The 12406-nt window shown below is 51.3% G+C and overlaps 2 protein-coding genes across 2 annotated transcripts in view; one reads left to right on the plus strand and one right to left on the minus strand.

Annotated features, from left to right (window-relative positions):
- The first annotated feature begins 1193 nt into the window (after nt 1–1193).
- LOC136047162 (hydroxysteroid dehydrogenase-like protein 1) lies at nt 1194–3065 on the plus strand. Its single transcript, XM_065734213.1, is given in 4 exon segments — nt 1194–1232; nt 1646–1878; nt 2504–2743; nt 2746–3065. Coding segments are annotated over 3 exon segments (780 nt in total). The 5' UTR covers nt 1194–1232; nt 1646–1658.
- A 53-nt stretch (nt 3066–3118) lies between these two features.
- The window catches only part of LOC136047163 (hydrocephalus-inducing protein homolog), a 75713-nt gene continuing 66425 nt past the window's right edge, over nt 3119–12406 (minus strand). Inside the window, exons 37-50 of the mRNA XM_065734215.1 lie at nt 11096–11301; nt 10631–10783; nt 9982–10165; nt 9202–9343; nt 8075–8237; nt 7390–7980; nt 6849–7058; nt 6291–6493; nt 5977–6159; nt 5624–5743; nt 4580–4739; nt 4321–4493; nt 3601–3799; nt 3119–3283 (exon numbers count right to left, since the gene is read on the minus strand). Coding sequence (XP_065590287.1) covers nt 3119–3283; nt 3601–3799; nt 4321–4493; nt 4580–4739; nt 5624–5743; nt 5977–6159; nt 6291–6493; nt 6849–7058; nt 7390–7980; nt 8075–8237; nt 9202–9343; nt 9982–10165; nt 10631–10783; nt 11096–11301 — 2852 coding nt within the window. The remainder of the gene's footprint in view (nt 3284–3600; nt 3800–4320; nt 4494–4579; nt 4740–5623; nt 5744–5976; nt 6160–6290; nt 6494–6848; nt 7059–7389; nt 7981–8074; nt 8238–9201; nt 9344–9981; nt 10166–10630; nt 10784–11095; nt 11302–12406) is intronic.

Below are 12406 nucleotides of genomic sequence, written 5' to 3' on the forward strand. Positions count from 1 at the left end.
CCTGCCGATGTGGCCCACAGCAGACCTCGCTCAGCACAGAGCAGCGCTGCTCAGTGAGAAGGCCGTGGAGCTGAGCGAGGTGTTCCCGTCAGTGCCGGCGGCCGCGACGCTGCCCCAGCACAGCCCCACGCGGTGCCGGCCCGCAGCCCCTCGGACAGCCCTTCCGCGGAAGCCCGCATTCCCTGTACCTGCACCCGCAGATCGGCCTGGGCCGGAGCTGGGACAGGCCGGAGCTGGGACAGCCCGGGCAGACCCGAGCTCGTCGCTCCCGCCCCAACGGCCGCTACTGCCATGGCAACGCCGTGCGCGCCCATAAGGCCCCGCGGCCGCTGCCGGCGCTCTGGGGACGGCGTTGTTGTGCCGAGGCGGGGGATCAGTGCCGTAGTGAGGTAGGGCTGCGGCCGGGCCGAACTGCGGGCTGGAACGAATAAAACAGCGTATTTGCGTGGTTTCTTACCGTCACGGAATGGCTTATCTCGGAGGAGATCTTAAAGCTCTTTCAGTTCCCGCCCCCTGCCGTGGGCCGGGTGCCACCCCCCAGCTCAGGCTGCCCAGGGGCCCATCCGTGGCCTTGGGCTCCTCCACAGCTTCACCGGGCAGAAGTGCCAGGGCCTTCCTGCCCACTGAGTGAAGAATTTCCTTCTCACGTCTAATCTAAATCTCCAGTCTTTTAAAGCCATTCCCCTTTGTCCTATCACTATTTGTCCATATGGAAATTTGGTCTCCCTCCTGCTTATAAGCCCCCCTCAAGTGCTGGAAAGTCTCACCAAAGCTTTTTTTCTCTCCAGGCTGAACGAGCCCAGTGCTCTCAACTTGTCTTCACAGGAGAGATGCTCCAGCCTTCTAATCCAGCCTGCTCCAACAGCTCCATATCCCTCCTGTACTGGGATTCCCAGGCATGGGTGTATGGTAGTCCAGATGAGGCCTCACAAGGACAGAGTAGAAGGGCACAATCCCCTCCCTTGCCCTGCTGTCACCCCTCTGTTGATGCAGCCCAGGATGCTGTTGGCTTTAAAGGCTGCAAGCACACACTGCTGGCTCATGTCCTGTCTTTCATGTACTGGGATCCCCACATGCATTTCAGCAGAGCTGTTCTCAATGAGTTCTTCTCCTAGTCTGTAGACATACCTGGCATTGCCTCAGTCCAAGTGCAACACCTTGCAATTGGCCTTGCTGAACCTCATTAGTTTCTTGTGTGCCCCCTTTCTGTGCCCGTTCAAGCCCTCTGGACAGTACTGCTTCCTTCTATAGTGTCAGCTGTACTGCTCTTATTGGTGTCATTTGCAAACTTGCTGATGATGCACTTGATAGAATCAAATTCATCTTACTCTGTATCTGTATTTTGATTGTTGTTCACGTTCTTCATGGAAGCCTTGTCATATTTTTACATCTAGAGGATTTAATGTATTTTTTCTAATTATCAAGGGATTATGCAATTTATTTTTTTTTCTTCTAGAAAGTTCTGCAGACTGATTCATGGAGTTGTTCCACTTCTGTTATTCTTAATGTTGCATCATCCTTGCTGAGAATGCAGTGAAAACTTTTCCAGTTGCCACTCCCAGGTGTAGCACAATCGAAACTGCTAAATCTCAGAGGTTTGTAAAGGTTGGAGAGATTATAATTGCCTGTGTCTTTTTCCTTGAAGACTTCTGATCACCATGGCTGCAGTGGATCGCTTCAACCTGCTGTACAGAGAGATCAGTCGTTCCTGCAGTTTCTACGTTGAGGCCCTGGCTATAGTTGGAGCTTGGTACACAGTCAGAAAATGTGTGACTCTTGTGTTTGACGCTTACAGCATGCTCAGGCTGCATGCTATTCCAAAGCTGGTTGGTGAGATTGATATTGTCAAGCGGTATGGAAGATGGGCGGTGGTTACTGGTAAGGAATTGAACTGTATATTTGCTTATGTTTGTGTGATTTGCTAGATGAGCTGTATGTCACAAGCTAGGGTCTGTATTAAGTCAGGTCACAGCCACAAGGTGAAAAGAAGTTAATTTGCCAGAGTAGTGATGCTTGTTCAGCACCTTAGTGAATGCAGTTCCCCGGGAGACAGGTGAACTCAGTGTGCTGACTGGGAAAGAATCCCAGACCAACGTTTCTCAGAAATTGCAAGGTATGTCCTGAGCATGAGGATCTGTAAGCAACCATGGAGCTGACAGGCAGGCCTGGCTGACAGAGATACAACCTACTATTTTTGCTATGAGAGTTTCACATGCTACCTTGCTCAACTTTTCAACAAGGTTTAAGTTGCACACCTGACATCCTCTCCTTCTGATAAGCTCTTTTCTGTTGTCATAGACGGTATGAAACCTGTATTGATGTGGGATTGCAGAAGGTTGCTGCTGACATGATTATCTTTGGTGTTGTGGTTTTGAGATCAGCACAATCAGTGCCATGCCATCTTCAGAGAGGGGAATAAAGCTCCAATGAAAAGCACTGTTGAAACAGAAGGCTGGACTGGTTTTGACTTTTACCCGATACTTTCTTTTTCTATTAATTACAGGTAGCACGGATGGTATTGGGAAGGCTTATGCTGAGGAACTGGCCAAGCGTGGTGTTAATATCATCTTAATCAGCCGAAGCAAAGAGAAGCTGGAAGCTGTATCTAGAAGCATATCTGAAACGTATAAAGTGGAAACAGATTTCATAGTAGCTGACTTCAGTAAGGGGCGTGAGGCTTACCAAGCCATTAAGGAGGGCCTGAAAAATAGAGAAATTGGGATTTTGGTGAATAACGTAGGACTGTTTATACCTACCCGGACTATTTTACTAACCTATCTGAGGATATGCTGTGGGACATGATCAACATAAATATTGCTTCTGCCAACATGATGGTGCATATCGTGTTGCCAGGCATGGTAGAGAAGAAGAAAGGTGCAATTGTGAATGTCTCATCTGCTTCCTGTTGTCAGCCAACACCGATGCTAACAAGGCATCGGTGTAGTGAGGCACTGGAGCACGCTGCCTGGGGAGGTGGTGAAGTCACTATCCCTGGAGTTGTTCAAGAACTGTGGAAATGTGGCTCTGAGGGATGGTGGTGGCAGGCTGATGGTTGGACAAGATGACCTTAAAGATCTTTTCAAACCTTAACGATGCTAGGATTCTACCCCAAGCCCTCTCAAGTGTTTTGGTTGCGTGCAATGAAATGCACCTGTACTGCTTTGTTTTGGGGCATCCACTGACCTTTGGAAATGGTGATGCTCAGGGCAACATCGTAGGCTTCTGCTTGGATTTGGATATTTTCTATTTGAACAATCCCCAGGATGTTTTCTGTATCTGAAACCTGAGGCAGGAAGAAATAAACACTGTTTGGACAACTAAATTATCAGTAGATGATGACGGTCTTTGTCTCTGCTGACTGGTTCCACCATGGCATCCCCTGCTTCGTGTGCTACCAATGATTCAAATCATGGAGGACTAAATCCCAGAGGCCACAAAGCCATCCTTCATTGGCAGCCCCTCGCTGCTAAGGGCCCGAAAGCAAAAGGAAGTTCACGAATGCTCATCCTTCTGCCCTCCATGCACGCAACCCTTTCAGCACAACCTCCATCCCCTTTGGTTGCCTTGTCCTGTCCACCCAGGACAGAAACATCCCCTCACCTCCAGTCGGATGGTCTTCTTAACGCTGAGGGCCTTCGTGGCTTTGAAATGCAGATATATAGGCAGTTCTTCACGGGGCCCCACGGTGCCTTCACTTTGCGACACAGAGAAGTCCTCGCCGAGGTTCTCCAGCCCGCTGAGCCTCCAGGCTGCAGGCAGTAGGGTAGGGTTGTGCAGCACCAGCTGCTTGCTGTCCCTCCTGCAGGCACACCAAGATGCTCAGCACTGGCACAAGCCTTGCACCGTGAGGCAGCCCTATCCATCCCATTTGGTCAATGACTCGTACAAAAGATGGGTCTCCCTCTCTCTAGAGACCAGCTTATACGTGTAAAGGGTGAAATGATGAGAGGTAATGGTCCTAAGTTGGGTCAGGGGAAGTTAGGTTGGATATTAGGAAAAATCTCTGAGTGGTGAAGCAGTGGCACGGCTGCCCAGGGAGTGGGGGAGTCACCGTCCCTGGGGGTGTCCCAGAGCCATGGAGATGTGGCACTGAGGGATGTGGGCATGGTGGGGGTGGGCTGGGGTTGGACCTGGTTATCTTTTCCAGTCTCAGAGATGTATGATTCTGAGTGGAGGTTGGCAATGATGGGTTCATGGTTGGGTTTGATAATAATACAGGTCCTTCCAACCTCAATGAATCTATGACTCTATAACCCATAAGAAGCTGAAGGGGACCTGGCTGATGGCTCGTGCCACCAGCAGAGCAGCTGGGGGGCTGACCTGTGCAGCAGCAGCTTCCCAAAGTGCATGTGCTTGGGGCTGACCCCCAGCTCCACCCGCACCCCTTGGCAGCACAGGCGGAACACCACTGGCTCCGGGTTCTCCTTAACGCAGCACACAAGCTTGTCTTCCACGAGGCCAGCTGAAGTGGGATAGGCCCAAATGCTCAGCTCCTAGCCCCAAAAAGAAACAGAGAAAAGGACTGGTGAGCAGGAAGAGCAGCTCCTGGCTTCTGCACCACTGCATGCCTGCCACCTACCTGCTTCTCGTTGGGTTTGAGTGTCATGCTGGGAGGATCTAATACGAATGTGTCTGCTTTCAGATCGTGCTCGAAGAAGAACTGCACCTCTGCTTCCAAGGGGGTGATGTTGAGGATGGTTATCTTCTCGTAGTTGCCAGGGTTGGGCAGCGCCTTGTACCTATCCACAAAGGGAGGAGGCTTCAGCAGTGCTGGGACTGCTGTGTTTATCACCCAATGAGGCAAGCACTGCATGCTGGCAGCAAGAGGCTGCTCTCACCACGGTCTAACGAGCAGGCTAGGAAAAAGGAGCACACTGCACAAGGTGTTCAACCTTCTGTTACTTCTACGTCTGCACCTTGCCCCATCCCATCAGAGTGGCAAGGCACAAGCACTTAAAGAAAGGGTGCTGTGCAAAACCAAAATTCAAGGGTCCCTGTGAGAACAAAAGCAATTGGGCACACGGGTCCTTCCTGCATCTCTGGTCCTTCCCCTGCGGGGTGTAAAGAAAGGCTTCTGCAAAATAAAAAGGAAACTGAAACCTGAGCCCATTCATCAGGCTGCCTGAAGATGCCCTTTTGTTGTTAAAGGGTTTTTACTTCATTTCCCAGGCTTGTAAAATAGCACTGGATCTCCCACGAAGGCAAGGGCTTCACTTCTGATATTAAAGAGGAGCAAGATTAAAAACAGAACCACACCAGCAGTGACAATGACAGCTTTTAAGGCAGACTTCATCCAGCAGTAAGGTTTATAAATCCCACTGTTACTCCTCTGCGGGTCAAACACACATGCTGGCAGGCCAAACCATAAAGTCTGCCTAATATAACAGATTAATCAACATTTTATAATGCCATTGGCAGAATAATTGCTCCGTCAGTCTGCCCATACAGCTCAAAGCAGCTTAAAAAGCACCGTTACATTCATTTCCAACAGTAGAGAAGCTGAGAGGTAGAGGGAGGACATAAGTTGCTCAAAGTCACCTTGGGCCACTGGGACATAAACTGGGTGACCCCCTGTCTACCTGGGAGCAGCCATGGCATCAGCTGCCAGCCCACCAGTACGTACCAGTCTCTGGACTTCCCACAGAGCAGTGGCCCAAAGTGGAACACACCCGTGCTCACGACATACTGCTTGAAGATGATCTCGTTGTCTGCTCTGCTCTTCCTTCGGTGAGGAAACACCACTCTAGGAAGGAGAAAACAGGAAGGTGAGGAGCTATGAGATGCTCCAACCTGGCTGGGAAGCCATAGCCCTCAGCAGCAGAGGTTCCCAGCTCCGGGTGTGGGTGAGAGTGCTCAAGTAGATTCATGTCAGAGGTGACGTGAGGTGGTGGAAAGCAATCCCTGGGGTGTAACAGGCAGCCCCTGCTCCAAGTACAGAGGGAGGCAGAGTGGGGGGCAGTGACAGAGCAGCCTTACCGTGGGTCCTGGCTGATGGTGGGATACATGCAGGTGCCCCTGCAGTGCAGCTGATACAGTCGCTTTGTTCCCAGCACCTCAAAATTCATCGTCTGGTCGAACTGGCCTGGCATCGTGGAGGCGAAGTGCACCTTCAGCTCAACCTGGCCATGGGCAGGCACGATCCACCGGCAGCTGCTCAGCCTGGCAGTTACAGAGGATGCTTCAGATGTTGGGAATGAGCCAACCAGGTGAGGAAGAGGGCTGAGGACTCAACACCCCACAGCCCAGGGGAACAGCCACGCATTTGGTGAGATGGCTCTCTCTGCTCTCACCTGATGGGCTTCCCTGGAGGGAGGCCCATGTCCACGCTGCCTCGTTCCACATCAGTGGGACGTGTTGATGTTCTCGTGCCCTCCCCCTGGAGATTTTTCTTGCTTCTGGCAGAGATCTGCTTCTCTTTCTTGACCTCCCGGCTGCCATCAGCTTTTTCCTTCCTCGCTTTCCTTCTGGTGGGGGTGAGCTGCTCCTCTGACACCTGAGCAACAGGTGAGGAAGAAGAGGAAGGTGATGTGAGACATGCCCTAATTCATCCATACCCTGGAAAGAAAGCTGCAGGTTTGTAGACAAACACGCAAGAGAACAAATAAGTGACCAATTTCTACTGGTTTCACATCTGCCCAGTGCCTTGCTCTCCCTTGCTGGGCTCTGTTCTGCCTGTGAAACCTCTTTTCAGGTTGCACCAAAGCCTCCACCCTTCCCCCAAATGAGGTTTGTTCAGTTGAATCAGGCTAGAGATGGGCCCCATATCTGCAGGAACCCACAGCACATCACTGCCCTTCTCTGCAGGGGTTCCTTTCCATCTCCCCCACCCCATCCCTTTTCCCTGGCACCTTCGTGGTAGGCGTGATGGAGGCATCCACAAGGCTTTCAGATCCCTTCTTTTCTTCTTCTGCCATCGCACCTTCTGGCTCTACAAAGATGAAGTGCTTGAGGGCTTCTCCTACTGGGGCCACCCGCTTCTCTGGGTAGTGGATCACAGAGTAAAATGCTGTGGGAGGAATGGGAGGCCCTGAGGGACCCAGTCCCAAGCTATCAAGGATCTAAAAGATCAGAGAAAACTCCATTAATTCTTAGTCACATTCATCCTCACGCTCTTTCCTTTCAGTTACTGAATAACTGGCAATGTTTTTACATGGAGTGTTGTGGTTTTTTTATGCCCAGTGGGGTGGACAGGATGCAGAGCACTGCCAGGATGGCATTCTCTCTTGCCATCACATGAGAGGAACTGAGAACCTTCCCAGCCCTATAGGCTCCATGGAGCCGCAGTGGAACAACAGCATAGCATGGGACAAGGCTCTGTGCCACTGTCACTTGGTGGGACACAAAGTACTAGGGCTCAGACGTCGCCATTTGAGCCCCACGGAGCTTTACCTGCTCTGCTGGGGGCAGCTTGCCACTCTCCAGGATCTTCCCAATAGCATCATCTACATCCAGCACCTGGATATCCAAACAAGGCACTCCAACATCCTGGCCTCTTGTTGACCCTTGTGCACCTTTCCCTTCCTGCCCTTGGGATTCCTTCAGTTTTTCCTGGTGCTCCTTCTCCCTGTCCTTCCTGCTCCTGCAGCTGGATAAACGCACACTTTGCTCTTCTGCCTGCTGCCACACCTCCTCCTGGTTCCCAGAGGACACGAGAACACCATGAACCCTATCCCAGTTGGACAAAATATGTGTGATATCTTTCTGTGATTCCTCGTAGGTCTTAAATCTCATGGCCAAGATCTTCTCGCTTTCGCTCAGTGTCTTCTCCTTGGCTTCCTCCTGCTCTGTGGTGCTGGGTTGCATGGGCACTGCTGGGCTGGTGTTTGTCAGGGGAACGTTATTCCACTTTTTCTTCTCACCCTTGTCACCTACAGCAGCCTCTGGGTGCTCCTTTGCAGTCTCCTTTTTGTCCACCCCATCGCTGGTGTCTGAGCAGTTGCTGATGGACGCGCTGGTGTTGCTGGTGGAAGTGATGGAATTCTGGGCAGGAGATGGGAAAAGAAGTGAGTATCTCAAAGCACTGAATCAGTACTTGCAGGATGGTGGTGATCACTGCAATAGCACAACCACCCACCTGTCTGCCCCCATGCTGGCTTTTCTTCCCCAAGGCGTTGTCCTTCTCCTTTCCAAGCTCTCTTCTCCCCCACCTAGACTTCTTCAGCTCTTCTTCCTCCTTCAAGCGCTCAAGTTCCTGCCTCTGCCTTTCCTCAAGCTCTCGAGCCAGCTGCTCCATCCTCCTTCAGCAAGTCAAACAGAAAACATCCCCAAAAGTCACCATGGGGTGATGTGGATCATGCCTGCCCATGGCCAAATTTAGGACTGCTGGGGGGTCGGCCTCATCTCCCAGGTAACAGTGACAGGATAAGAGGTGGCAGCCTTGTGATGCATCAGGGAAGGTTCACATTGGATACTAGGAAGAATTTATCCTCCTAAAGGTGAGGCACTGGCATAGGCTGTCCCCTCCTGGATATGTTCCAGAACCACAGGGATGTGGCACTGATGGACGCGGCCAGTGGACATAGTAGGGGTGGACTGGGATTGGACTTGGGGACCTGAAAGATCTTATCCAACCTGAAAGATTCTACGCTTCTAAATTGGGCACCTCTGCTGATAAGGTCTGCCAGGAAAGAAGCTCACACAGGTTCTCCTCCCGTGCTCTGCCCTGGGGAGAAGTTGGCATAGCTGGAGCACTAGGTCCAGTTCTGGGCTGCCCAGTTCAAGGCAGACTAGGAATTGCTGGAGAGAGCCCAGCTCTGGAGCATCTCCCATTATGAGGAAAGGCTGAAAGCCCTGGGAGTCAGGTGAACCGGACCAGGCTCTTTTCAGTGGTGCCCAGCAACAGGACAGCCATTCAATCAGAAAGCAAAAGCTGCAGTAAATCCCCTCCTGCAAAACAAGCTCTGAACAACTACACTTTACCTAGCTATTGCCCTAGGAAACTTGTGCTGTCTGTCATGGAAATCAGAACAATTTGAAGCAGTCCTAGTCATCTCCCCCTGGGGAAACAAGCTTCAAGCCTTGACAGAACAAAGTGCTAAGACTTGCTGTGGTGTCACTCAACCAAGTCTCCAGCAGCCTGCCTGCACCACGGGGAAGGGAAGAGGGCAGCACATGGGTGCTCAGGAGTTCCACGTGGGATGGGAACAGGGGAACCCTTCAGGGACGCCATAGTGGAGAGCTGTCCACATAATGCTTACAGACCTCCTCTTCCTCTCACGCCGGACTTGTAGTATACTGTCATCAACCTGAGTTTTCTGTTCCTCAGTGAGGGCATCGTACTCTTCCTCATCCATCTCCTGAAGGCGTGCTTTCTCCCTCCTGGCAACTTCTTCCTTCTCCCGCTCTTCCGTGTACACCAGAGGAGAAATCATTAGCAGATACACACAGAGCTTGGTGCTGGGGGTGAGCACACTAATCTGCCCAGCCCCTGCAGGATAGCAGTGAGCCCCAATCCCTACTGTGGTTTGATAATCCCCCAAAGTGCTGCTTTGCAAGAACCATATCCCAGCATGGAGGAGACGTACCATGCCATGGTGAGAGCTCGCACTTGTGTCCAAGCTTTAAAGATACACACTGTAAGTGTTATGCATACCATGAAGCTATAACTTTACACCATGAGGTGAGTGCTAGCTTTGCTGAGGCAGAAGGTTGGATATAGGAAAAACTTCACTAAAAGAGTAAAGCTTGGGCACTGCCACAGTGAGGGAGTCACCATCCCTGGAGGTGCCCAAGAGCCGTGGGGATGTGGCTCCAAGGGTCATAGGTTAGTGAGCAATATTTGTGTTAGGTGGATGGTTGGACTAGATGACCTTAGAGGTCTTTTCCAACCTCAATAATTCCATGCTTCTTTGATTCTAAGGTGGAAGGGTTAAAAAAAACCTAAAACATTTCTTAGAAGTTCTGCTGGTTATGTCCCAATGGACACATGGGCAAGGCCAAGGGCTTGAGAGGACATTTGAGAGGTATGGAGATGATTCTCACCTTCCTGCTCTTTTGCAGCCACCTCTTTGGCTTTCCAAGAGGCATAGTCTTGGAACAGGTTGATGAAATAGATGTAAGGCCTGTTGTTGACAGCTTTGAGCAGGCAGAGGAGAGCAGATGCCATGCTGCATGCAAAGAGGGTCTCCAGGCCATCGAACACCACTCCCTGGTAGCAGTCACTCAGCTGGGAATAAAGCCAAAAAGGAAGAAAGGGAGTCAGCAACAGCGTGCACTAGCCTTTCAGCTTGGCAATACAGCCAAACATCCAAGGATACAAGCTATCTTCTCGTCCATCAGCTTGGAGGCAGTGCTCCAAATCATGGAATCATAAAGGTTGGAAAGACCACTACGATCATCTAGTCCAATCATCCTCCCATGCCCGTAACTGCTCTATGCCATGTCCCTCAGTGCTGCATCCACCCTTTTCTTGAATACCTCCACGGATGGTGACTCCCCCACCTCCCTGGGCAGCTGTGCCAGCACCTCACACTGCTCCTTCAGAGATGCATCAGCTCAGATGAGCTCCTGCACTCTGCCAACTGACGGCATCTGCATCTTCACCAAGATGCCGGCAGCCCAGGTCTCCCTCCAACTGCCCCCTGATGCCACTTAGTGCCTCCAGACCCCAAAGGCAGAGGATGTGCCATACCTGCAGCCTCTCTGAGAGGATGGTCCCCAGCACGTTCTCAGGCAGCACACAGCTCACCAAGGCCGTCTCTCCTGACACACTGCCTCTGATGCTCAGCTGCTGCTGCACAGGGATGCAGGGAAGCAGTGAGAGGTGATGAGAGCTGGAGGAGCCCTGCAGCATTGGACACCACAAGACAAATGAAACCCTTTGGAAGAACTCCAGGCAATTGGAGATAAGACCTGAGGTAGAACAAAGCTGGAAGGTGGGGGCTCCAGGAGAGAACCCTGGAGGGCTCATCCCTGGGCCAGTGGAGACACAAACTTGTAACATAGCATCCCACAAGCTGCCATGCTGACCAGGGCAGTGCCTTGCCAACCAACCATACCACCCAGCAGAGGTTCTGTTCCCACTCTGAACTATATGCAGCGCAGCTCAGAGACATTTGAAAGGTCTCATGAATCACCAGAGCAATTGGTTCTTCACCTGTGATCCTATCGAGTCCGTGCGCTGCTGTTTCTGGGACTGGGATGTGTGCTTATCTGATCTCCTCCTGCCCATGGCTGCACTCACCTGGCTGCGGGTGCTGGTGGAATGCAGGCTGGTCTTCTCCCCAGAGCTGGACTGGCTCATGTCCAGGCTGTGCCTGGACTCATTGCTAAGCTGAGGGGCAGATGGGTCTGTGCTTTGACCTGCAGAGACAGAGCCCAGCATGGCCTAGTGATGGGCACTGCTGGCCGAGCACACCACTGGGTAATGGGTTTTCAAGCCACTTAATGTACAACCCTGCATCCTTCCTAACACATGGGCAGCACTGATTGGACATAAAATCATAGGATCATTAAGGTTGGAAAAGGCCTCTAAGATCATCTAGTCCAACCATCCACAACTATATGGGAATTGTTGAGTCACAGCCTGAACCACTGAAGCAGCTGAAGGAAAGATCTGGTCAGCCCTGGAAGTACAGGTGAAGGTCATTCACCAGTGTGACCAGAAGCTCCACCCCTCTTAGACCTCATTTAAGGGCTGACCTGCCACTGAGGAAAGATCTCTTGTTGGAGATCCCTCCTTTGTGGAATTCCTTCCCTCTGAACCTAGATCCTTGGAGATGGGTGAGCACTCATTTTCCTTCTTTTGTAACACCTCCTTGTTCGTGCTGGTCTTTTTGCTTTTATGACCTTTACCACAACCCATTCAAAAAAGCTGCATGGTACACTCCCCCAGAGATCAAGCCAAGGGTTCACCCTTCAGGACCATTGTTTCTACACCCTACAGATGCTCTAATGCTCAGCCTTGCCCCAGCTGCCATCGCCAGTCTCCACTGGAGCTACATCTTCCATGCTGGATATCCCAGCACATCCCAGCTTCTCCCAACCCTACCCAGCTCAAGGCTTGGCAATGCAAAGCCTCCCTTTAGAGCTGATGTCTGCCCTCAATCTGCACTGCTAGGAGCACCAGCTGTCCAACAGAACACCTTAAAAGTCACTGAGAAAAACAAAACATCCACGAGCTGGGCCATCTGATGGCGTATGTAGGAAAAATCTCTGGAGAAAAGAGTCTATCTGCAGCATGTCTCTCATTTGAAGCTCCTCAGGGAGGCTATTCGTCCCTTTCTCTCATGTTTGTGAAATCACTCTCCAAATCAGGCATCTAGTGCTTCATGAGCCACTTCAGAGGGCTCTTTCCTTGTTAAAATGGGCAGCAGTTCTGCCTGATGGCCACAAAGAGTTGGCTGAATTTAGTTTTGACGAAATAATAAAAACCCTGAGAAATATGCAGGTGTGCTTCACCACTCTC

This window comes from Cyrtonyx montezumae, unplaced genomic scaffold (genome assembly GCF_038088225.1).
Source record: "Cyrtonyx montezumae isolate F1298 unplaced genomic scaffold, pur_monq_1.0 scaffold_17, whole genome shotgun sequence".
Lineage (NCBI taxonomy): Eukaryota > Metazoa > Chordata > Aves > Galliformes > Odontophoridae > Cyrtonyx > Cyrtonyx montezumae.